At 44.1% G+C, this 23,754-nt stretch overlaps 1 protein-coding gene across 3 annotated transcripts in view; it reads right to left on the bottom strand.

The window, feature by feature from the left end:
- Nucleotides 1–25: 25 nt before the first annotated feature.
- CNTRL (centriolin) overlaps nt 26–23,754 on the bottom strand; it is a 66,025-nt gene continuing 42,296 nt past the window's right edge. For all 3 annotated transcript variants that reach the window (XM_061603585.1, XM_061603586.1, XM_061603587.1), the window contains 22 exons: nt 22,531–22,723; nt 21,466–21,761; nt 19,711–19,919; nt 18,800–18,992; nt 17,381–17,511; nt 15,044–15,184; nt 14,184–14,310; nt 12,899–13,063; nt 12,031–12,190; nt 10,717–10,832; nt 10,267–10,484; nt 9,227–9,384; nt 8,969–9,042; nt 8,125–8,313; nt 6,871–7,096; nt 6,290–6,495; nt 5,142–5,282; nt 3,391–3,666; nt 2,802–2,864; nt 2,433–2,642; nt 1,087–1,158; nt 26–399 (listed from right to left, as the gene is read on the bottom strand). In XM_061603585.1, the coding sequence (XP_061459569.1) occupies nt 1,096–1,158; nt 2,433–2,642; nt 2,802–2,864; nt 3,391–3,666; nt 5,142–5,282; nt 6,290–6,495; nt 6,871–7,096; nt 8,125–8,313; nt 8,969–9,042; nt 9,227–9,384; nt 10,267–10,484; nt 10,717–10,832; nt 12,031–12,190; nt 12,899–13,063; nt 14,184–14,310; nt 15,044–15,184; nt 17,381–17,511; nt 18,800–18,992; nt 19,711–19,919; nt 21,466–21,761; nt 22,531–22,723 (3,555 nt within the window). In that variant the 3' untranslated portion in view covers nt 26–399; nt 1,087–1,095. The remainder of the gene's footprint in view (nt 400–1,086; nt 1,159–2,432; nt 2,643–2,801; nt 2,865–3,390; nt 3,667–5,141; nt 5,283–6,289; nt 6,496–6,870; nt 7,097–8,124; nt 8,314–8,968; nt 9,043–9,226; nt 9,385–10,266; nt 10,485–10,716; nt 10,833–12,030; nt 12,191–12,898; nt 13,064–14,183; nt 14,311–15,043; nt 15,185–17,380; nt 17,512–18,799; nt 18,993–19,710; nt 19,920–21,465; nt 21,762–22,530; nt 22,724–23,754) is intronic.

The following is a 23,754-nucleotide window of genomic DNA, read 5'->3' as shown; positions in this document are numbered from 1 at the left end:
ATAGGAGGAAACAGAAGAAAATGGAAACAGTTTTTCTTTTTTATTAAGAAAATATCCAATAAAATACAAAATGTCACCAAACACTGGGAAAAAGGAATGTAAAAAAGTCTAAATCCATTCACCCATATATAAATAAATCCATGCATCCAGACCCTGCTTCTCCCCCTGCAAAAAACTACAAAAGTACCCAGACATCAATGGCTTGTACTTTCAGTACTAGCATGCATTGCTAAAGTTCTCAGAAAAACATTCAACAACGTATGCACAGAAAACACCTGAGCTTACACTAGAAATGTCTTACAGGGACTTGTAAGCGATGAGGTAGTAATCTTCGGATACCTTTGAACCCAGGCTAGCGACTCGGGCCCCACCAAAATGGTTGCATATGTCACTGCTTGTCTGTAATAAGAAAAGTTGAATGATTACCACAACCTATAATAGCTGCAAATGACAAACAAGATTACAATTGTACCAGTTTCCTGTACTTAAAAAAAATTGGATGATTATGATAATTAACAATGTATTTTGAGCTGAAGTCCTTCCTAAATCATGAAAGATGTCTTAGTTGTGGAAGTCTGGCTCAAACAAAATTAACGGAGCTTGAGTGCCTTGTGTTTGAGTGCGGCCTCAGTGGTTGATGCAAGAAATGGGTGTGAGTTGTAACTTTTCCTTCTTCAACTACACGAGGAAGGCTGTACTGTGCAGTTGCCAGGCTTTCTAGAACATTTTTGTCAGTGCAGTTCTAAGCATGCTTAAGTCTCACTTTGTTCAATGGGACTTTTGCCTTGGAATTGGGGTTGATTACCTGCAGCCCTCCAGGTGTTCCTGGACATCAGCTCCCAACATCCCTGACCAACGTCTATGCTGGCTGGGGCTGCTGGGAGTTGGAGTCCAACAACGTTTGGAGGGCCACAGGTTAGCCATCCCTGGCCTAGAAAGTGTGTTTAGATTCCTGCCTAGACTGTGAGAACAGGATGCTGGAATGCAGGCTCTTCTTATGTTCTCAAGTCTTACTTTACGTTGCTCAAAGTTTAACATGCAATTTACAACACAGATTCTCAATGTTAGCTCCCTTCTCCCTCTTACCGGTTGGGATTATGCCTTGTACTGACAGATTACTTGAGATTGTGTTGATGTCCTGGCAGGAGATCTGGAAAACTAGAAAAGAGGTCTCTGTTAAAGAGGCAACCCCCCTCACAAGTGAGCACTTTACAGTATCTTTTGACTTTGTACGCAGATAGGGAAGGAGAACGTGTCTGCTTTGGGCGACGGCAGGGGCCAACCTAAAAGAGGAGCTTGAGGCTATGAATCTCCCAGTTATGTCCTTAGTTTGGGTGAATTGCAAGGCCCCAGCCCTCATGGGTGGAGAACCTTTTTGGGTAGACCCTTATTTGTCAATACCCCAAGGGATAACTGACAGGTGGGTGGGACACTCACAGGTGAATGACATGCAGGTTGTCCCACACACCTATCACAGTTCCTTGTGCAGCACCTTCCAAGTGCCTGACAGCTACTTGATTTTTGGGTGTTAAAGGAAGTGCTGTGGAAGTCTTGTGCTGGGTGCTTCCCAAGGGCTGAGCATAGGGCTGGCAAAGCTGCTTTCTGCAGAGATTGGCTGCATGATGAAGTTCTCCATGTGGAACTCAGTCGCAGAGCCAATCCAGCTGCATCTGTACCTGCCCCACCCCAGATGTGGGCATGGTTTGGGGAAAACGGCCTCATGGGTCAAACTGGGAAGTTCCCCACGTCTAAGTCTATGTCTCCCATGTCAACCTGAGAAGCACTGTGTTCCTCTAGGATTTTTGTTAGTGAGCAGTATCTAAGTTGGAAGACAGTACTTGCCCCCCCCTAGAATGGAAAAGAACCCTTGTTTTGACCCCAACTATTTATAAGCGAGTCTGCACTGATACATCTTGAGGTCTAATTCTCAGTCCTGCTAAAGTGGAACAGAATAGTGGAAGCACCAGATGGTAAAACTTTTGAGACTGGACAGGTTAAAGTATACGACACACACATTCTAACACGAGGGCGTGCCAAAATCCTGATAAAAATCAATCTAGAATTAAGTTTCAGTAACTTCGCATGAAAGACAAAATAGGAGTTGTCCAAGTATAATACGCATGTGAAAAGCCAATACTTATTCAGACCACAGGGAGTTCGTTTCTTGTACTCTAGTTAAACCCAGACGTTGGGAGGAAGTTGTCTACTGGTTGTAAGAACTCGGCTCCAACTATTGTTCTGGGACTTGAGAAGAGAGAGGAAGGAGGGCACTCTGCACCTGCCGCCAGCCAAAGGCACGACCCATGGGCTAATTTTTTTCTATTGTAACCCACTCTGAAGACCATTTGATCAAAAGGCAGAATATACTTTAAAACAGAAAGGCGCGCTCATACACAGGGAAGCAATAAGCCCAAATCAGTACAAAAGCTTACCTGGTTCTTTCCCGGATTTGACTCTTCATGCAGAGAGTCCGTGACCCCTGAGGAGTTTAAGGAAGGAAACGTTGAGTCTGTCGAAGTGCTGCTAAACAGTTCATCCAGTGCATCGACTTGCTTCTTCAGGCTGTAGAGGGTGCCCTCCGTCTGTTGCTTTCCTTTGATTAACACCTCTACTTGCTTCGACATGCACTGCCGAAGCCGAGCCTTAAATGAACATATTGAGTGAAGAGACACTTAGATGACACTTTGCTATATGGACAAAGGTGCACATACTCTTCAGAAAAACAGTGACCCCAAGACTGAAAATATTCTGTCTGTCTCATCCATCGAGGGCTGGGAACCAAGTGCACAAACTGTCCCTACCTTGAGCCGATCTTCGTGGTGTTGCAGTTGTTCTCTGCGTGCTTTTCCACGCCATTGCTCATCCTTTAGAGGAAAGAGAATAAACTTATATTGTCTGATAATGCAGATCATCGTAGAACTTGCCGTCGGCAATTGTATAAATAATGAACATGGTGACATTCTATACATCAGCATGGCTATGAATATCATGCAGCTGCAGTTACTCTACTCAAGTACGAAACCCTGACTGAAATTTCCAGCACCCCAAGAAGATTGGGATTTATTTATCTTTAAATGCAAGTTTACAGACCTCATGCTTTTAGATTTAAAAAAGCAGAAACTTTGGAGTCTAAGTAGCAATTGCACAAATTTGATTCTCTTATGAACTTACGATATATAAATATTTTTATAAGCAGATAAAGGGAGAGGTCTAGCTACCACAGCATGGGAGAAATCCTGGATTTGTGTGTCCCCAACACTAGTGCACCATGAGTTAACTGCTTCAGACTGATATCCACGGTGTGCACAAATCAAGGAAGAATGACGCTTGCATATGATACTGATGTGAATTTTTTTAAAAAAACATTGATTGTAGGATGGCTGTGTTTACCGTGATGTGGACTTTGGAAAGGTCCAGCTTTTCATCCAAGCACAGCATCCTTGCCTCGTTATCTGTGAATGGATAGTTTTCCTTCAGACTTTCCAAGTCACTCTGAGGTCTTCCGTTGGCTTCAAAAGCAGCCTCCAGATGTTCCAAGAGCTTTGGAGGAGACTGGCTCAGATCCTTCAACCCGGTTCTCATTTTGTCCTTCACTTCTAGCTTAAGCGACTTCACTGTGCCCTTCATCTCTTTCTGCTCTTTCTCCAAGTTCTCTTGACTCTTCATCTAAGCAGTGGGGTGCAAGGGCGAGAGCAGGATTTCAGAGAAGACACCAGGCACTAAGAAGATCCATTTAGCAAACTAGACCCGTTGCAGACACTCGGCAGGCCCTTCACAATCAGCTGCAGAAATGTGTAGGGCCACTGGGGGGCTCCCAACCTGGACGGGATTATGTGAACTGGTGTCTGTGAGAGAACAGTGTAGTGGTAACGTCATTCCTGCAACCTGTCTTTCTGAAGCCCTCGCACCTCGTGGAGGCACCAGTTTCATGTCATGGGAATCTCTATGTGACTGATCCGAGCTTGGTTGTGATTGTGGCAATAGCCCCACAGTAGATTGCATGGGGGCTGCCAAGTGCCTGATCCGGGCCTATGTTTGTCACATGACTACTGCAATTCTCATAAAATGAAAAAACAGTCAAAGCTCAGTCATCGCCAAGCTTTATTTTTCAGTCAATTGGATGAAGAACCAAACAAATGGAAACTACTTGTTCAAATCACAAAGGCTACCTCAGCCAATTGCATAGAATCAGCTTTGAGGATTAAAAATAAAGATCTGGCCAACTGATGTACCCAGTTTCAGCTTGTACTGGTGTACTTAGAAGCTTGATCTCTGTGTGCCATAAAAGACAGCACTTGATCCTGCTAGAGTGTAAGTCACTCTGTATTCAGTGTTAGTCCTACTCAAAGACCCAATTAAAGGGATGGGCATGACTAACTTCGCTCTACTCTGAGTAGATCTCGGTTGGATACAACCCACTGATTTCAAGAGAAAAGGTATGAGCCCATCCTTGGCTCCCCCGCTAAAATCAATGGGATGTAATAAGCGCTTCACTTTTGGAAAGCGTGCGCCCACAGGTTTTGTAGACCCGTGTAAAAGAACCCACTATTTTTGAGTTGCGCTAGAACTCCAGCCTGCGTGGAAGTTGTTCCGATGTAAAAACACAAGAACCACACAGGTGGCTCAAGGTCCATCTGTTCCAGCATTCTGCTTCCACAGTGACCCACCCAATGCCCTCAGAAGTCCCCAAGCAGTGCACAAAGGTACGTGGACCACCCGTTTGTCTCCAGGCAGTGGTACTCCACGACATACTGCCTCTGGAGCACAGATGGGCCATTTAGCCCAGATCCATTTAGCTGTCATGCCTAATAGCCTCTGATGCATCTCTCCTCTCGGAAGAAGCTGCCTAAGCCTGCCGTCATCACCACATCTTATGACCTCAAATTCCATAAATTAATTCTGTATTGTCTTTTCTTTTTGCTTGTCCTGAAATGTGTGTTTCATTGGATAATCCTGAGATTTAATGTTATGGGAGAGAAGGTGGAATCTCCACACGCTTTTGCTACACCGTATATATGAAAGGATGGGGAGCATCAGTATAGCTGGTGTCAAAAATGCAAAGCAAGATGGGATAATCACGCACACTTTCCCCACCGCGAAGGGTGTAAGAGGAAGGCCATGTGTGGGATCAAAGTCCTTACCTGTGACTTGAGCTGCATGTACTCCTCTTGGATATGGCCAAGGTCCCTCATCAACCGCTTTGCTCGCAGGTGGTTGTCCTGGGCCACTTGCTCTATGGTGGTCACTTCTTTCCGTAAACAGTAGTTTTCCTGTTTTTGTTCCTAAAATTAAAAATAGGCAGGTGGGTATATTCACAGCTTTCCTGTTTGTCTCCCTTCAGCTGAACCAACATATTCCTCTGAAACAAATCTCAATATGATCATTACTGTCCAGATAGCAATGCTTTGATGCGGCTCAGCTCATGGCAAATGGTATCAAATTAAGAACATGAGGTGGGGCACCCTAGGAGTACAGTGAGTGTAGCTGCTAAGAGAGTGAACTGTGAACCAGGACCTCTCCAGCTCAGCATGCACCTCTGACATGGACTCACACGACGGCTGTAGGTAGGCCACACACACTCAAGTCTTCCCCATCAGAAATAACATTGACCTACCTTACTGGTTTTTTTGTAATCATTATTCAGATAATGCAAGCATGGGGAACCTTTGGCTCTCCAGATGATGCTCAACTACAATTCCCATCAGCTCCAGCAAGCATGACCAGTAGACGGGGATGATGGGAGTTCAGCAACATCTGGAGAGCCAAAGCCCGAGATAAATGTATGTGAAGTGCTCTGAACACTCAAATGCTCTATAATCAAGTATTGAGCATTCATACAATTTCAGGTGTGATGCCCCGGACTGGACTGGATTCCTGTCATCCCCAAAGCAAAGCACTATTAAAAGTATCAAACGCAGTAGGTTGGATCCAGGCTGGCACTGCATTCCAAACCCCAGCCAGGGAGAGTCCTTGCCACTTGCACCAGCCAAATCTCTGCGTAACTCTGGAGCTGGCACAGTGCCAAGCCTATGCCATCAAGTGACAGCAGTGGGGCCGGCTTGGGATCCAGTGGATCCTGGACCTGTTCAGCCCCTCCCTGGGATACCTCCACCCAGTCCAACCTGCTCTCCGTCATCCGATGCAAAGAAGATTTGGATTGCAGCCTAAGTTGGTCGATCTTGTATATCCCATTGAAATGAAGCAGCTCAGCCCCACTGATTTCAATGGGAACCAGGTTCAATTCACTTAGTCTGACCTGTTTACTACAACACAAACAAAGGGAACATACGTGAAGCGATCTCTCGAGCTGGGCCCTCTGCACCTTGATGGCTTCCTTCAGGCCAGCGATTTGCTTTTCAGCTTTTTTCCTTTCTGTTTGGATCTGATCATGGAGCACTGTCTCCTTGGCCTTTGAGAGTTCCAGCTCCCTTTGGAGGGATAAAACCTCACCAACTGTTTCTTGCAACTTCAGTTCTTTTTCAGAGAGCTGATGCCCTGGAATCGAGAAGATTCAGCCTTTGTCACTAGAAAAGCCACAGACCTGAACCAAATGTCAAGCACTCCAATCTAATCAGAATCGCACCCTTTCCATTTTAAATTATTAATGTGCAATTTTAGTTTATTACATGCATAACCTCTCCTTTAGCTAAAGAGCTTAGAGCAGCATTTAACCGTATCTCACAAGGTTCTTTTGAGGCTAAGGCTGTGCAGGAGTTGTGTAGCTCAGCATGTATCTGAACCTGGGGTTGCCACATCCACAACGAGGCCCAAATATCACACAGTCTATATTAGGGCTCATTCTTAAAACAGTAACATCATTTATCTGCTCTGAGCCGTACATCAGCGGCCACAGCCTTAAATCCAACATACGGGTTTTGCTGATGGTTTCTTCAAGGGCTGTGCACAAAGACTCCTCCTCTTGAAGCTTCTGGATCCTTTCTTCTGCCTCCTGAACTTTAGCAATTGCTTGCTCCAGCTGGTGGTGTTGCTCTGCCAGCTCTTGTTCCAACAGCCGTTTCTGATACATCAGTTTAGCTGTGCATTCTTCCAACTTCTTTTCTTCGTGCTGTGCATCCTCCCTAAGGTGATGAAGGACCTGGCCAAACAGATCAGGTCAAGAGTGAACATTTGATGAGCGGGAAGGGCACCTGAATGGGCACCTGCTCTTTCTGTTTCCCTGATCCCATAAAGCAGGCACAGGGGACCTTTGACCCTCCAGATTTGCTGAACTACATCTCCCTTCATCCCTGGCCATTGAGTATGCTTGCTGAGGCTGATGGGAGTTGTAGTCCTGCAACATCCAGAGGGCAAAATGTTCCCTTGACTTGAAAGTCTCTGGGCCTAATATCTTCCCTTTTCAAGGCAGAGCTTGATACATTTTATGTAAGCAATTTTAAAAGAAATTGCTTTTGTTCCTCCATGAGCACAGAGTGTCATACCTAGAGGAATGATGTGAGTGGACTTGTGCCAGGGGTCAAGACAGTTCTCTGGTGTAGAGGCTCTATGAGAAGACTCGGATTCACATTCGAGTTGTAACCAATTACAGTATTTAGAGCTATGAAGTAATCAGTGACAGAACAAATTGCTTGCATGAAGGATGCGCCAGATTGAATCTCTAGCCCCTCTAATCTGAACAGCGGGGAAAGATTCCTGCCCGAGATTCCAGAGGGCCGTTGTCACTCAGAATGTGGACCAATGCTCAGAGTCAGCATAAGGCAGTTTCATATATTTGCCTAGGCCAGAATGGCTAGTGACTGTGGGGCTTGTTGTCCGAATGGACAAACCATCCTTAAAAGGGGCAGCAATACCTCATCTTTTAAAATACCCGTTTTGAGAGGGACAGTTCACTAAAGAATGTATATTCTACGATGGGCCCTAGGCAATCCTGGGATCTTCATTTTAGAATATCACCAGGTTGAAAGATATTTGTCCCAAGACATTTTGAACAATTGGGTTTAGAGATTAACTATCAAACAGGAATGATACTGGATCCCTGATGGGACACAGAACAAGGGCATAGAATCCTCATGTTCTAGGACTGGGATGTAGTCAGCGTGGATTCTTTCAAAACGCAGAAAGCTGTAGCTGAGCAGGTCGCTCATATGAGAGAGTGATTTCATGTACCATCTCCTGTTTGGCCCGTTCCAGCTCTTGTGCTTCCATTTCCTTGCAGAGCTTCTGCAGCTGGTTTTCGTTCCTCCTCTGTGCCTCTTGGCACTCCTTGCTCTTCCTCGCATATTCACTGATGTCATCTTTCAGGGCTGCCTGTTCCTGAAGGAGCTCCCCTTTCTGCTTTGTGGCATTTTTCACATCCTGCCATTTCAGAGTAAAAAATAACACGTAAAATAAAGACTGGCATTCAAATTGTTTTGCATTTTTTAAATTGTGTTTTAAATTGTTTTTAAAAGATGTGTTTTTAAATTTGTATGTTTGTTTTTGATGTTTTTAGTTGCTGTAAACCACCCAGAGAGCTTCGGCTATGGGGTGGTATACAAATACAATAAATAAATAATGCAGCTAAGTGCCTCAAACATTTCAGCTGGGTGATGTCAGGTGCCTACAAAATGCACCTTTGCTGCCAGGCAATGACATCACACATGAGTTGGACTCGCACCATAGGAAAAAAACTTGCACTGACTCTCTAAATGGTACATTTGCACACAACCTTTTTCACAACACATGCAGCCTAATCCCATGCAGGTTTTCTCAGAAGCTAAATTCCTCTGGGTTTAATGGGAGATGCACCCAAGTTAAGCATGTAGAGCAGCCTTTTCCAAACGTTGGGTCCCCAGATGTTGTTGGACTATAACAATGGTCAGGAAAGATGGGAACTGTAGTCCAGCAACATCTGGGTACCCAAAAGTTAGGAAAGGCTGATGTAGGGGATTGGGCTGTTAGTCTCTGTCAGAGGTGGCATATTTCAATGCACTGCAGTTATATCCCAAATGCTACTACTGAACAAACAAACCTGTTCCAATAGCTGCAGGTGCTGTCTGGAATTGTACAGTTCAGTCTTCAGTATATTCATTTCCTCCTTTTTTTCTAAAGAAAATACATTTTACGGCTGGTTGAAAGAAAATACTATAGGCAAGGAAGGTGCAAATGTTTGCAGTTGGATTTGGAAAAAATATCCCCATCATAAATTAGGTTACATTTAGGTATATGCTTCTGATCTAAGTTTTTTAAAAAAGACTAAAGCGTAGGTATTTGGAAAGCTAGTCTCTACCATGAAGATGCTTCTGTAAATCTGCAATGTCTCCATTCAAAGATATTTTGCGCTTTTGTAGTTGGTCAGTATCAATCTGCAGTTTTTGGACATCCAATTCCATTTTCTCTATGCTGGTGAGGGCGGCTTTACTGCTGTTTTCAGCAGAAGCCAGGTTTCTGTGAAACGGGATAAGAAATGCATTACTTCTGGGGTTTTTTTTGTTAATACTTTTGATAATATTAGATTTAATTTTTTAAAAATCAAATGGAAATACAGAGCGGTCATTCTGGTTGTTGGATGAGACTTTCTAATTTCAAAGATGGGTGAATGCTGGAACAAGCTGTAGCGAAAAACTGGAGGTGAAAGGAAACCACAAAGGACAAGGGGTATCAAGTAGCCTGAAGGGATTGTGCCATAACTGCTATTTTAGAGTGTGCCACTCATGCTTATACTGCTGGTGTGTCCAATACAGAGGCTCCCCATCCCTGACACACAACAGTCTGGTATTGGACTATTCCACATTTTTATTTAAACAAAGTAGCCCATGAAACATAAAATGGGCGCTTGGATACGTGCTGTAAAAGTCCTTCAGAGGCTGCATGAGGCATCCAGCCCCTGAACAAGGCAAGCCTCTCCCTATTTCCCTGTGTTGTTTTTCCACACAATTCTCACTCGCCCTTTTCATGCCTAACCTGGGATTTACAGACTCTTGGGTCCGTGGCAGATCCTTTCCAAGAGAAAGGCAAATCCTCCTCTCCTCCCTATACTTATTTTCCTCTGATGGAAAGCTTTCATTTTTTCCCATCAGATTACTGAATGGAAACTGGGGAGTGACCCGCAGGCAGCGGATAGTCTACAAAAGCTGGTCATATGGTTCCTTGTCTTTCCCAGGTGGAAGAAAGACATTACCCATGAGTGAATGGTTGCCTCCTTCCAGAGAGCAGAAGACAGCCCCCCCCCCAACTCACAGCAGGATTATCCAAAAAGAGGTTCCCCCTTCATAATAGTGCAAGATACTTTCTCTACCAACAGTTTTCTCTTTCTGTTAGTTCCTTCACCTTTTAGTTTGTGACAATTTCTCCTCCAGACTCTCACAGTTTTCCTCCAGTTGCTGCTTTTCAACGCTCAACGTCTTGATGCTGGTTTGGAGAGTACAGAGGTGAGAATTAAGCTGCTCAGCGTCTTGTTGGGTCCTCTCAAGAAGATGCTTTTGACGTTCCACTTCCCCGCGTTGCTGCTGGGATGCTCGCTGGAGAGTCTCCAACTCAAGTTTCTCCTAGGAATTAAACACAAATGAAACCATGGAGCAGACTGGATTTTACTTCCCGTAATGGGGAAGTTTGGGAAAACCATGTTTCCTAGGGTGTTTCCATGCGATCGACCTCCTGGATAGAACTGCCCCAGTAATGTGTGAATGCAGACCGTGCAGAAATCCGGGATGCTTGGAAGTGGCTCTGTGAAGGATTTCCTACGTGGAATGTATCATGGGGAAATGAACCCTCACTTACCTCCAGGACTGCAACTTGCATTTTTTCCAATTCGTCAACTTTTTGGCTCTGCTGGAGTTTTAGGCCTTCTAGTTCAGCATTTTCGAGGTGCAACATTTCCAGAACATGCCTGAGTTCTAATCATTGACAGCAGAAACAAAAGCAGATAAGTTCCAAGGAAGCCAATCAAATAGAATGGAGGGCCCTAGGTTCAGTCTCTACCATCTCCACTTTAAACAACATAATCATCTCAGGCAATAACACTCAGGAAAGAACTGCTTGAAACTTTACAGCTTTTGTCAGTTGGGGTAGACCTGGGGCTGGGAACTTGTAGCCTTCACACGGTGCAGCCTTCACGTGGTGCTGGTCTCCAACCTCCATCATCCCGCCCCATTGACCATGATGGCGGAGGCTAATGAGAGTTGGCGTTCAATGACTTTTGGAGGATTAGGCTCCCCGCCTTTGCAGTAGAACCATACTGGGCCAGATATGCTAATGGCAGTGGAGGCTTGTCCATTAGGGCGAATGGGGCTGTGCCTCACCAAGCTGAGCCAGCCCCAACTTGCTTGCCTTCTTACTTACAACCAGTCCAAGGGGTGGAGAGATCATCTTCCTCCTTACTTTCAGTGTTGACCTTGTAGAACTCAGCAGGGAGGAGGATGGCCTCTGCCTGTCATTGGTTCTGGTGCCATCTGCTGTTGGTCTCCCTGCCTTCCACCCCACCACTCCCCATGGGCACCAGCCACCGCTGGCTAATGGCTTCAGTGGAAGGGAGCTTCACGTATACTTTTTTCATTATGAACTGACACACACTACAAAATCACTCTCTGTTCAGATTTAATGCTCGGTTGTATGGAGGAACAGAGGTCCTGCATGACAGGTCTAGCCTTTCAGCAGGCCTAGGGTCTGAGGGCGGGGTTTGCCCTTCTGTGAAAAGCCAAGCCCTGTGTAACTAGCCAGAGGTTGCTGGGGAAGGACTTCATACAGCTCAGTCAACAATGCAAGAACTGCCAGCACAGGTATTATAACTGCAAAACCTTATGCTATCCTGCACATTCTCGTGCAAAACCAGTCTTGGGAATAGCGTTTGAAAGAACAAGATTAATCTTTATTTCCAGGTTTTAATTTGTTCCCACTCAAGTATCTAATAAGGAAAGAGAACTATTTTTAAGGCAAGCCTTTTTTAGTCTCACTTCTCCTACTTGTTTCTAAGCAGTCAGCTTCGTTATTAGACTTGTCCCCCACAATCTTGACACCTGTTTCTTTATTGCCGATGTGGGCATATTGTTAAGTAAATACAAAACTAAGGACATGAGAAATGGTTTTAAGCCACACCTGTCTTATGCTTCATTATCTGTCCCAGGACGCCCTGTAGTTTCTCTTCCACTTTTCGGATATCCTGCGTTACTAGAGAAAGTTGGGCCCTTTTCTCACTTAGCTGGGCACTGAGTTCTCCTTTCTGAACACTCAGATCTTCTAGAAAAGACTTCACTTCCTAAACGAAAAAACCAGCATTGCTTAAAAAGATTAATGTTTTTACAGACAATGCAGTCTAGGGATGGGCGAATCCGGCAATTTTGGTTTCTCTTAGTTTCTCATTTTCCAGTCTTAAGTTCAGTTCTCCATATTTGCCATCAGTTTGTGATTTTTTTTTAACAGAAGTCCTCATGAAAATTCATCAGCATTTTAATGCAAATTTCTCTAAGATACATGGGTTCATACGCAATTTAGTTAAATATACACATTTTTGCAAAGCAATTTCCCCTAAAATAATGCATTTTTGTATGTTATTTCTCCTAATATATGGATTTTTATGCACACTTGACCTAATATATGCATATTTGTATATATTAGTGGAAGAACTGCACTGCAAAATTTGGAGAAGTACAAGTTTCGAAGGGTGGCTGTGTTCTCATATTATTTTGGAAACTGCAAATTAGGCAGGTTGGCCTTTAAATGCAAACTGGATCAACAAGTTATATTTGATTCCATGGGACTTACTCCCAGGTAAATGTGTATAGGATTGCAACCTAAAACATTCTACTTTTATTTTACAAAATTCAAATTTTCGTCAATATCAATTGGACATGCAGTTTTTGTATATTATAATGGGACAGTTTGATGTACAAACCCTAAAAGGAAAGTGTTTCCAAGAAAAATCCAAATGAGCTTCAAAAATAATTAAAATAAAAGATTGGAAAACCTTTATTTGCCGCCGTTTTTCTGCCACTTCAGCCTCGCCATCCCTGAGCGCTTCTGTTAGGTCAGCATTTTTCTGGGCAAGGCTATCTTGGAGGAGGAGGAGCTCTTCCTTTTTTTGACTAAGCAGCCTGTCCAAAATTAGCAGTTCTTGCTGCTGCGCTGAAGTCTGCAAAAATGAGAAAGGAGGAGGGAAACCCCCCCCCAAAGGAGGGTCTGTATCCATCATAGTTTGCAAATATTCACTCACTCCTTGGCTCTTGAGATTGTTTGAATGGAGGAGGGATCTTGCAGCGCACTCGCTACTTTCCAGAGCAGAATGAGCGTGGTGGCTGAGCTGCAGGTTAAGGAGATTTCTGCTCAAAGCTCACTCCAGCCATGAACTCACTAGGTAGCTGTAGGTACTTCATTATTCTCTCCATTTCACCTCACGGTATCCTTACAGGGTTGTTGTAAGGATTATTGAGGCAATATATTATTTGACATGTCTAGAACACTCTAAAGCACTGCCTAAATAGTCATCATTTATTTATTTATTACATTTCTACCCCGCCTTTCTTTTCATGATTGAAACCCAAGGCGGCTCTGTAGATCATCATCTATAGAGAGGGAAGCAGGAGCCCATGTGTGTGAGGTCTGCTCCGTATCTCCCTTGGGACAGAATGCCAGGTGGCAGGTAACAAGTGAACAGGTCCTTTCACTGAAATTTTACAGCATTCAGACATTTATATTTAGTTGATGCATATTTTTTTTACTGACTTGCTGTATAAAAAGCCTTGACTAAAACAAGAGTTTTCAAATGCCTCATTGGCTCTTTACATCCATCTTCTTTGGACCTTTCACTCTACCTGCACTAATTTTCTAGGTAAGCCTAAGATTGCACTTTTGTATTTCCCACATCCGCATCCTTTTTGTTTGCAGCTCTTTATCGCAGAAATGCCCTTCCACCTGACATCTAACTCCTGTTTTTGCATTCAAGCACCTCCCTTAAGAAACCTCTTCCAAATAATCTTACATCACTTTCCTCCCTAACATCACTTGTATTTGCCTTTATACTGAAAGACCGCTGGCAAAGCCTATTTAATTTTAAATTTGTGTATAGAACTTAGCAACTGTAATAAAACAATAACAAATGAGCTAATAAGATTGGTCCATTTCATTCTCTCTGGCCTGTAACAAAATTTTCTACCCCTCCCATCAAGGCTACTCTGGGGCTGGTATCTCAGGCCATTTGCCTCTCAGGATAGTGGGGACCAGGCAGGATTTGTCCCATCACAAATTCTACTCACCTGATCCTTCAGCCTCTGTAGCTCACTCTTTTTGCTCCGAAGAATATTTTCTGCTTCCTTAAGAATCTGGAGGTGGTGATCTTCATTACCTTCTGCAACTTGTATATCTGCCTGCAGCTTCTGAAGACTAGGAAAGTTTATAATGAAAGTAAGTTTTTGAGGAAGTACAAATACACTGTGGTCCAGAGTTGCTCAATCAAACTGATGAGCGAGTTAGCAACAAACTCTGATCTGGTGGCCTGGAGCAGTCAATGGTTCAGCCCCACTCACTGACGCCATGTGTCCACTGAGGCACATCCACACTACTGCCAGAAGAGAATTTTCAGGGCCTGGTGCACTGGTGGCCACTGAGAGTAGCTGACAAAGGTATAAAGGAGAGAGGATGGGAAAAGCTAAACAGGTGAGCTTGGTTGTAGGGCACAACTGAAGAAGTGGGGAAACATTTTTTTTCTGTTGAGGGCCTCATCCCCTTGGGGTAATCTGTTGGGGGGCATATGCCAGCAGTGTGCAGGTCCAGAACCTAAAATGGGCCAGGCATCCCCTGGGCCTTCTCTCTCCCTCTGCCTTGTCTAGCACTAGTCTAGTTCTTCACAGTACTAAGTATGAACAGTAAGGACTTGTAGGGAGTTGGAGACTGTTCCAAGTGAAGCCACCTTTCAGAGGTGGTGACGAATACATTTGTTTATTTGTGGCTCTTTTATATGTCTTCTTGGAGTACCATATTTCATCACAATATGAATTTGCAAGTACAAAAAAACATGAAGTGAATGAAAAATGAAGACTCCATGAACTGCCTTAATTAACCAGAAAAATGGATCTCTCACAGGTTTGATTTTGGAAACCAAACCAATTTAACTTGCCTGTCAGTCAATATTTCGATCTTCTGGCTCAAGGACAGAAATTCAGAATCTTTTGCAGATATGACTTTGTTGATTTCCGTCAGAATCCCTTCTTGTTTGGTTTTGTGCTCTTTTAGGTCCTTTGCATCTGCTTGAAGCAATCTGAAATGCATTAAAAAAAAGGTCTTTTTAGTTCTGTTTGGTTTAGGGCAGTGGTTCCCAGCCTGGGGGCCGTGACCTCCAGGGGGACCATGAAGTAATCTCGTGGGGTGCAAACAGTAAATTAATTAATTCCCTCCCTGGATGCTGTCTGCTCCCCACTGCCGCTGCAGATGACACCTCCCCCTTGCTCCAAACAAGAGGGGAGGACTTTTGCTGAAGCGGCAGAATGTTTTTCAGGCATGCCGAGGACAGGTGTCTGTCTATAAAACACGTGGCAGATGCTGAAGGAGGCTGAGGGTGGAGCTACCAGGAAGAAGAGGAGTTTACTATTGCCGACTCCCATCTCCTCGCACTGCCACTGCTGACGACACCCTTGCTCAGAAGAAGAAGAGAGGGCTTTTCATGAAGCAAAAAAGCACAGCTGCAAGGAAAGAACAGTTTGTTCTTACCGTAAACGGTGTTTCGTCATGAAACAGCAAAAATATTCGCTGAAGCGTTTCCTGTCTCTGAGCTGTAGGGCGAGCTACACTACCCACTTGGAGACCTCTGTCATCCATGAGAGAAAGGCTGTTTTCCCCCTTCCTTCCTGGCAGCCAGCCTGCTTGCCTTTCTTGGCTCCTGCTTCGCTGCCACCTCCTTTTAAAAATTATTCTTATTTGCAAGGCCGCCCAGATCTCAAATTCAGCCAAGACAGAGATAAGAAGCAACGAGGAAGCACAGGACTTGCTCACCCTCCATTTCTGAGGCTGTGTGTGTGCCAGGGTCCCTCCTGTCTTCCACCTACACTCTGTCCCCCCCAATCTCTCTTTCCAAGATGCTGCAGCAGTTGTGGGCTTCCCCCCTCCCACATGCCCAAATGCATGCATGCCTGCAGATGCTTGAAGGAGGGGCAGTTGTGTTTGTGCGTGTGCTGATCTGTCTTCTGCTCCACTTTCATTCCCCAAGTGCATGCTAACTAAGTCATTAGTTCTGATGATCATCCCAAGGCCTAAAAGCACGAACCCCCCTCCTCAATCTCTGCACCTTGTTGTCTGCAGTGCACAATCTAGCATCCCCATCACCACCACATTGGTGCTTCTGGATTATTATTAAAAAGAAAAAAGAACAAAAAGCCCAGCAGGTTGGCTGAGGCTGGGATCCTGGTATTGCAGCAGAAGTGTATTTGTTTAATTATTAGTGCATTTATATTCCACCTTTCCTCCAAGTTGCTCAAGGTGGACTACTAGCTGCTTTGGTCCCAGCTTGTGGTCAGGAGACGAGAGGATGCAGAGAGGACCAGGAGCTTTTTCATTAGCAACTCTTTACTTTCTTGAGCGGTATTCTTATTTTAATTTATAACCCATGCTATCATCTGGACTTCATGGGTGGTTCACAGCAGTTTTCGATTATGGACCCAGGCCCTTTATTTTATGGTTCAAACTTGTCTTGTAAATTTATACAAGTGGGACCTGCAAAAAAAATGTTGCAGCATGGTGTGCTCCTGTTCAGAGTTTCAGGTAGCCAGCCATGCCCATTACCAGAATATTCCATTTCCATTCTACATGCCTCCCATTTTTTGCACACACCGCTTTTTCTCTTTCAACAGTCAGCATTCCATAGCCATTATGCTCAGCCCTCACTAGGCTGTTTTTCAGAGTGGGTCCCCCACCCCAAGGGCTTGTTTTCTAGTGGTTTTATACTTCTGCAAACCTTGGGCCTCCCCCAAGCCTGCTAGCGCCATCCTTGCACAACAAGGGATGCATTACTTGCCTACTTAGAGACTGAATTTGCTATTATAGTATATCAGATGCTGGCTCACAGAGGCCCTGGGGTGAGGCATACAACAAAATCACTAAGCACACCATTAAAACAAATCAACACTATAATAAAACCTTGATGACAAATACCAAACCAGCAGCAGAATTATCAAAAAATTAAAATAAATCTGTCACTTGTAACAGGCTTCCAATTGATCCAGAAGGCAGGATGCAAACAGTGCCTTTGCTTGCCAGGCACTCCAGTCTATCACAGAACAGCCGTTACGTAGTCACTGAACGAGATGAGTTAGGAGGTCCAGGTAGTCCAGAAACACATTGGTAGCTTCCCTCTCTCTCCTCAGTCACATGTGACCTGCTGGCCCAGAAGCTGCAAGCGTCTCCTAAACCACAACACGCGCACGGGACCAAATCATGTGATCTGAACGCAACACCCATTTACCTTAGTTGCTGATCTGCTTTTACAAGCCTCAGAGCCATCTCCTGGGCCCGTTGTTCTAGCTCTTCAGCTTCTTTCTCAGTCCGAGACAAATGTTGCTTAGCACTGTTGTATTTCTGAATAGTGTCTTTGGTCTAGAGAAAGAAAAAGGATGTTTGGAAACAACATCTATCTCGCACACTACTAGTCAATGTAGAAGGCACTCCACTGTTACTTTGCACTTGTTCTGCCTCATCAGCACAGAGGAGAAAGGTACGGCCAGGAAAACAAATACACTAAAATGTATCTGTCACATTTTGTCATTTTTAAAGATTAAAAAAAACACACCATCAGAGTCTGCCTCCTGCATAGGGGATGCTTTGTGGCAGTCGGACTAGCCCCAGAGTGTAGCATGGCACCAATTTGTGAATCTACATAAGGATGATGTGGAGGGTGAATGCTAGAAATCTTGCAGGAAGGGTTGCTGAAGGTAAATAGGGCTAGCTGGATATGTGATAAATACCTTAAGGGTTGAGGAGTTTACTGAAAATTGTAATACTAATAATAATAATAATAAATTTTATTTCTGAGTCGCCTATCTGGCCGAATCAACGGCCACTCTAGGCGACGTACAATTTCATCAATAAATACAATAAAACCACAAGAATCATAATAATAATTAATAATATCAATATTAAAACTAAACCACCCCAGAGGTCCCGTAGGCCTGCCTGAACAGCCAGGTTTTCAAGGCCCGGCGGAAACCTATCAAGGAGGGGGCATGGCGAAGATCGAAAGGAAGGGAATTCCAGAGGGTGGGGGCCACAGTCAAAAATGCCCTCTCTCTGGTCCACACCAGCCTCACTGTCCTAACTGGTGGGACCGAGAGAAGGTATTGCGCGGCTGATCTCGTCAGGCGGCATATTTGGTGATGCTGGAGGCGCTCCTTCAGATAAACTGGGCCGAAACCACCTTGAACAGGGCCCGGTAAACAACTGGTAGCCAGTAAATGAAATCCTCCAGTTTTAGGCTTGCTAGATCCAATGGGGAACAGGATTCCTGCACCTTAAACGGATGCACTTATGGAAGAGTTTTTGATGTCACAAAGCTGCAAGTGCAGAGTGAAGCTGCCCCCGACAGGATTCTTCTTTTTTTAAATGTGCACCTATTACACAACCATAGTTGTATTCAACTAAGTCCTACTCGGAGTAACCCACCAAAATTAATGAACCTAAGTTAGTAACGTCAATTAGCTTGAATGAGTCTAATCTAAGTAGGACTAGCACAGAATACCACCCAAAGGAACTTTTGCCCCATAGTGAATCTGTCATTCTACCTGCAGCCAAAATGGTGACAGGTGGGAGGTTTTAACAACTCCTTTGTAATCTAAAGTTTCCGTGCGTCTTCTTGGAACAAACAAAATTAAAAACAAAACACCCTTACTTTTCCCCGAGTATTTTCAAGTTCATTTTCAGCTTCAGCAAGAAGTCTGTCTGCCTCCCTGAGTTCTGCCCTTCGCTTCAGAAGAGTCTTTTCAATGCATTCTATTTCATCTACGATGTTTGCACGGTGCTGGAGGGATTTCTCTAACTCCAGGTCTGAAATCAGGCCATTCATGCATCCATCAATGAAGTCTCTAAAACAGGTTAAGAAGTTAACACTTAAAGCTAATAGGTATCAAGAACCTTTAGTAGTGTAGCTTCTCTTAAGGAAAAGGACCCTAATGAAAACCACAAGCCCCACTCCCTGTCTCTTTCTAATTTTAGCCAAACCACAGTCTCTCCATAGCTTTCTAAAAACAGCAAAGGTGGCTGGCACAAAAGGTAAGGGGCTGCCTGTCTTCTGGCCCCCTGTAATTCAAGCACTGTTTTTCCCCCACCACTGCACCCCCATAATGCTACTACATTACCCACAACTCTAAAACTAAAAAAGGTACTAGCCTCTGGTAAAGGACCTCACATTGGGAAGAGGGCTGTGGGCAGCTTGAAATAAAAGAGAAACGAGCAAGCTCAGCTAGGTAGCAAAAAGAATGACATGTAGCAAAAGAGGCGGATGCAACATTCACTCCAGCATACTGGAGACTGCATCAGACAAGGAGCCCGCACAAGATGCGCACAAGGAAAAAAGAGACTCCATGCAGATGATGGGGAAGCCTTCTGCCACTGCTAGTCTGACTAAGCAATATTGGCCTAGAAGGGACAACCTGACCTGGAAAAAGGCAGATCTAGAATTTCCTAAATCCTTTCTGCTGAACGTGCACGTCCAATAGGGCTGCTGTGACACTGCTGAGCATAGGGTACAGAGACAAAAACTCAGCAGGCCTGTTTGTTAAAGATTTGAGACAGCATCCTCACTTTCGTTTGTTTCGTTTCTGGGCTATCCTCCGCAGCTCTCCTACTTGGAACTCCAGATCTTCTCTTTCACTCAACAGGTCTTGAATGCCCTGGTGCAATTCTTCCGCCTCTCTATTACGTTCACAATGAGAAGGTCTCCGCCACTCGCCTTTGCGTCTCTGAGACTTTAACTTCTCTATGCTGTCTTGTAGCCTTGAGATTTCATTCTCCTGAAACAGATGAATATAAGCAATGCAATGAGACAGTCTCTCTTGCTGATGATATAAGGGTGCTTCACGTGGTGACATGATGCTTCCAGCATGTTCACTGCATATGCTGCAGAAAACAGTGGCCTGGTTTCACAAATAACACTAGACCGTGGTTTATCAAACCATGGCTTAGCATCATGTGTGAACCCAGACTGGCAGCAAAACTATGGTTTACTTATGGTTAAAAGTCACTCATTAACCAAGGTTTGCAGTTGGTTTATAAACTTCAGTTAATGTTAACCATACCTAAGCATTATGTATGAACCTGTACCTCCTGCTTAACTAAAGTTAAGGAGCCATCACTGCCCCAAAGCTACAGAGCTGTGAAGACAACAAATAATTCAAACTGCTCTCAAGGCTCAGCTACTCTTGCTGGTGCTTTCGACTACTCTGTGACACCATAAACCAAAGTTTGATTGTCAGCAAGATGCCTCTGCTTTAACTGTGGTTATTAACTATGGTTACTGTTAACCATGGTTTAGTGTTATGTGCAAACTAGGTCAGTGAAAGAGTTGAAGACATACATCTTCTAACATGTGCAAGCACGTGGCAGACACATGCTTGGAAGTCACAAATGGCCATGGCTCTGTCCATTGTATGTTTAGACATGCACCTCAGCCTCAAATATTATGGTGTACACCACATGAATATGCAATGGAAACAACAATACTTGGAGGATTGTAGTGTAAGTATCCATTTGTACCAGTTGCTGAGATTTAGTGTTTTACATTAAAAATGTTAATTGCTGTATTTCTCAGCAAAAAGGATATAGAAAGAGTATCAAAAAGAGAGTAAATCCCCAATTTTATTTTGATTCAGTTCCTTAAAATGAAAGAAACCTACAGCACTGGTAAATACTTATTTCCCAGAATATTCCCACATTTTACTTCTCTAACCAAGAGGATATGCTGCTGAGTTTCATATATGAAGTCAGATGGCGCTTCTCTCCCAATATGCACAAAGTACATCACATATTTCTTTGTTTGAAAGAGTGTATAGGGGAAAAAGAGGCTTATTTAAAAAGCTAGAATCAGTTTCTTAAAAATTATAAACTCTTGATTAAGAAAGCGATCCTACCCTTACCAATATGCTGATTAAGGGGCCTGAGGACCTTCCAGTGTTAAGTGCTGCTCCACCAGCGGAGATGCAGGTATGCCAGCAGAACAACTCTCACACCACTGGAAGTCCCCTGGACTACCCATGGAAACACCACTAGGGTAACTGTTCTGCCAGCAGAGCAGTGGAAAACATGCAAGAAGACACCACATCCCAAGTCCTTTCATTTCTCTAACACATCCCAGGAACCAGCACAACACCATGGCTGACACAGTTAATTCCCTCCCACTGCAGTCAATGGGAAGGTCAAAGGTGCCCACCTCTCACACTACCCATGACAAAGTGGCAGGGTGCAGGATGTGATGGCTGATCCACTCTTAGCCACAACAGCAAATCAGAGGAAGTTTATTTTAATTTAAAAAACTGGACTCGAATGAGCCAAGAATCTTACCAAGTTATGATGCTCAGGAATGTTGCAGTGATGCACTCCAACAGGAACAAGAGGCACTGAACAGTTGGCAGGAAGAGGGCTATATATAAGCTGAGCTCCAGCAGGAGGTGAACCAGGTATAACCGCAGTTGGAGGAAACAGTGCTCCACTGGCTGAGACTGGAGAAGATGTGCCATACAGCACTGTTGCCTGAGGGGGTGGAGCACCATCTGGCAGTAGAGTATAAATGACTGAGCCGGGGGGTGGCACAAAGGAGGAGGTGCTGTGAATGTTCACTTCTCCATTATCTTGGATCCCTGCATTTTGGGATTCAGGAAAAATAATCTGAGTTAGAGGTTAATAACACACTTAAGAAAGTCCCTGGTACAAGTTGGGGATAGAAACACAACCAAAAAATGGACCTTCAGCAGGACAAAAAAGTCATAGGGTACAGAAACTTAGGTCTCCTACACCAGCCTTTTCCAACTAGTGGGCCACCAGATATTGTTGGACCCCAACTCCCATCAGCCTCAGCCAGCATTGCCAATGGTCAGGAAAGATGGGAATTTGTTGATGCTTGGCGGTTCTTGCGTGAAACAACACGTTACGTTTGGATGTAAGATGGTAAAGAATCATCACAGAGGCTTGAGAAAGTTTAAGAGTCTTTACTAGACATTAAGGCCAAAGGCTTAAAAGTAGATACATGTAGAGTTCCCCCCCCTTCTAGGAGAAGTTCTCATTTCAGAGGCAAGACACAGAGAGAACAGCACAGCAATAGAAAACAGTTAGCACTTTTCCCAAGCTGTTATCACCCGTTTCCATGGCAACGTGTCCGTTTCCCAGGCCAGTCTTAGCTGATAACGCTGCTCCTTCAGACACATGCTTGTAACTCTTTCAGACCTGATGAAAACATCCGTAGGCAGTACGGCCTAATGCCAACAATTGTGGTCCAACAACATCTGGTGGCCCACTAGTTGGGAAAGGCTGTCCTACACAAACAGAGAACAGCGCCTTGCTAGGCAGCTATGAAAAGGCACATGAACAACTGTCAAGGCCAGACACTGGAAGACAATCCTACCGGCTTACCTCCATTGGAAGGAGATTCCTGCAGGCCACTCCTGACTGGTGTATGCACCCTGCACCCTCTTGCAGCAGGGGGGATGGGACATTCCTTCTTGCTTTGCCCTCCCTCCCCATGTCCTTTTGTAATTGGGGTCGACATGGGGCACTGCAGGCCAACGCCGGAATCCTTGGTACTCTGAGATGCCGGAGTAGTTGCCTTGAAAACATTTTTTAAGAAGCAAAAGTAAGTATAATAAATAACCAATGTTAAGGCAGATATTCCATGGAGAAAGTCCCCACTAGCCTCTGTGTGCTCTTCGATAAGGAACTGGAAGACTGAGGAGCAAGGGCTGTTCTTCACGGTGCAGAAAGTCTAAATGCACCAGCAGAAGGAAGCAAAAGCTCCCGCATGTGCAACTTTAAGTGTGAATGCCAAAATACAGGACAATGGTTAATTCTGTAATCTGCCCCATCCAAGTTAACTCTGCCTCAAAGCTAAACGCATTGTCTATCTACCTGCTAAATATTTTTTGTTCCAACAAACTGACTCAGGCATGTAATTTTGACATGTGACTTTAGTAGCTATGTTTTAAAAATACTGATTTTTTAAAAAATGTAACTTGTTTTTAATGTTGATTTTTTACTGATATTTTACGTGAATATTTTAGATTGTCTTATAAGCTGCGCAGAGGTCTTTTGTTCTAGCAAGCGGTATATAAATATGGTTAAATAAACAAATATCTGGTAGCAGCTGCGATTCCATATGTAAACAAGGCTATTATAAGTAATAACTAACTACTGAGATGTGACTAAGTCAATTTTATTCTGGGTAGTGGCTTGGAGTAAAGCCTGAGGGGCTGCAACACACAGCAAACACAAAAATGATTTACTAACAGATTTGGAAATCCACCGGGCAAAACCAGAGGATTTCTAATTACAAAAATCAAGGCTAAGCATTACCATGACACAAGAACTGAGCTATACATGCTGCAATTAAATAAATATGTGCTACAATTAAATAAAAATCAATATGCGAAGGAACTGCTACCATTTGCAGAAGGGGTAATTATATGAATGAAGGCTCTGCAGCCATTTTGCTACAGAACCCCCTAAGTTGTAGCAGTTCAACAAGCTGCGTAGAGAAGTTGTGGCTTGTTTTCATATGTGTGTTACCCCAAGCGAGCAGGGCTGAGGAAAGCAAAAATAAAAAAGTAGAGAATTGGTTGATCATCTGCTCCTCCCGTACAA

Source organism: Rhineura floridana, chromosome 20, assembly GCF_030035675.1.
Source record: "Rhineura floridana isolate rRhiFlo1 chromosome 20, rRhiFlo1.hap2, whole genome shotgun sequence".
Lineage (NCBI taxonomy): Eukaryota > Metazoa > Chordata > Lepidosauria > Squamata > Rhineuridae > Rhineura > Rhineura floridana.
This window is presented reverse-complemented; position numbering and strand designations above follow the sequence as displayed.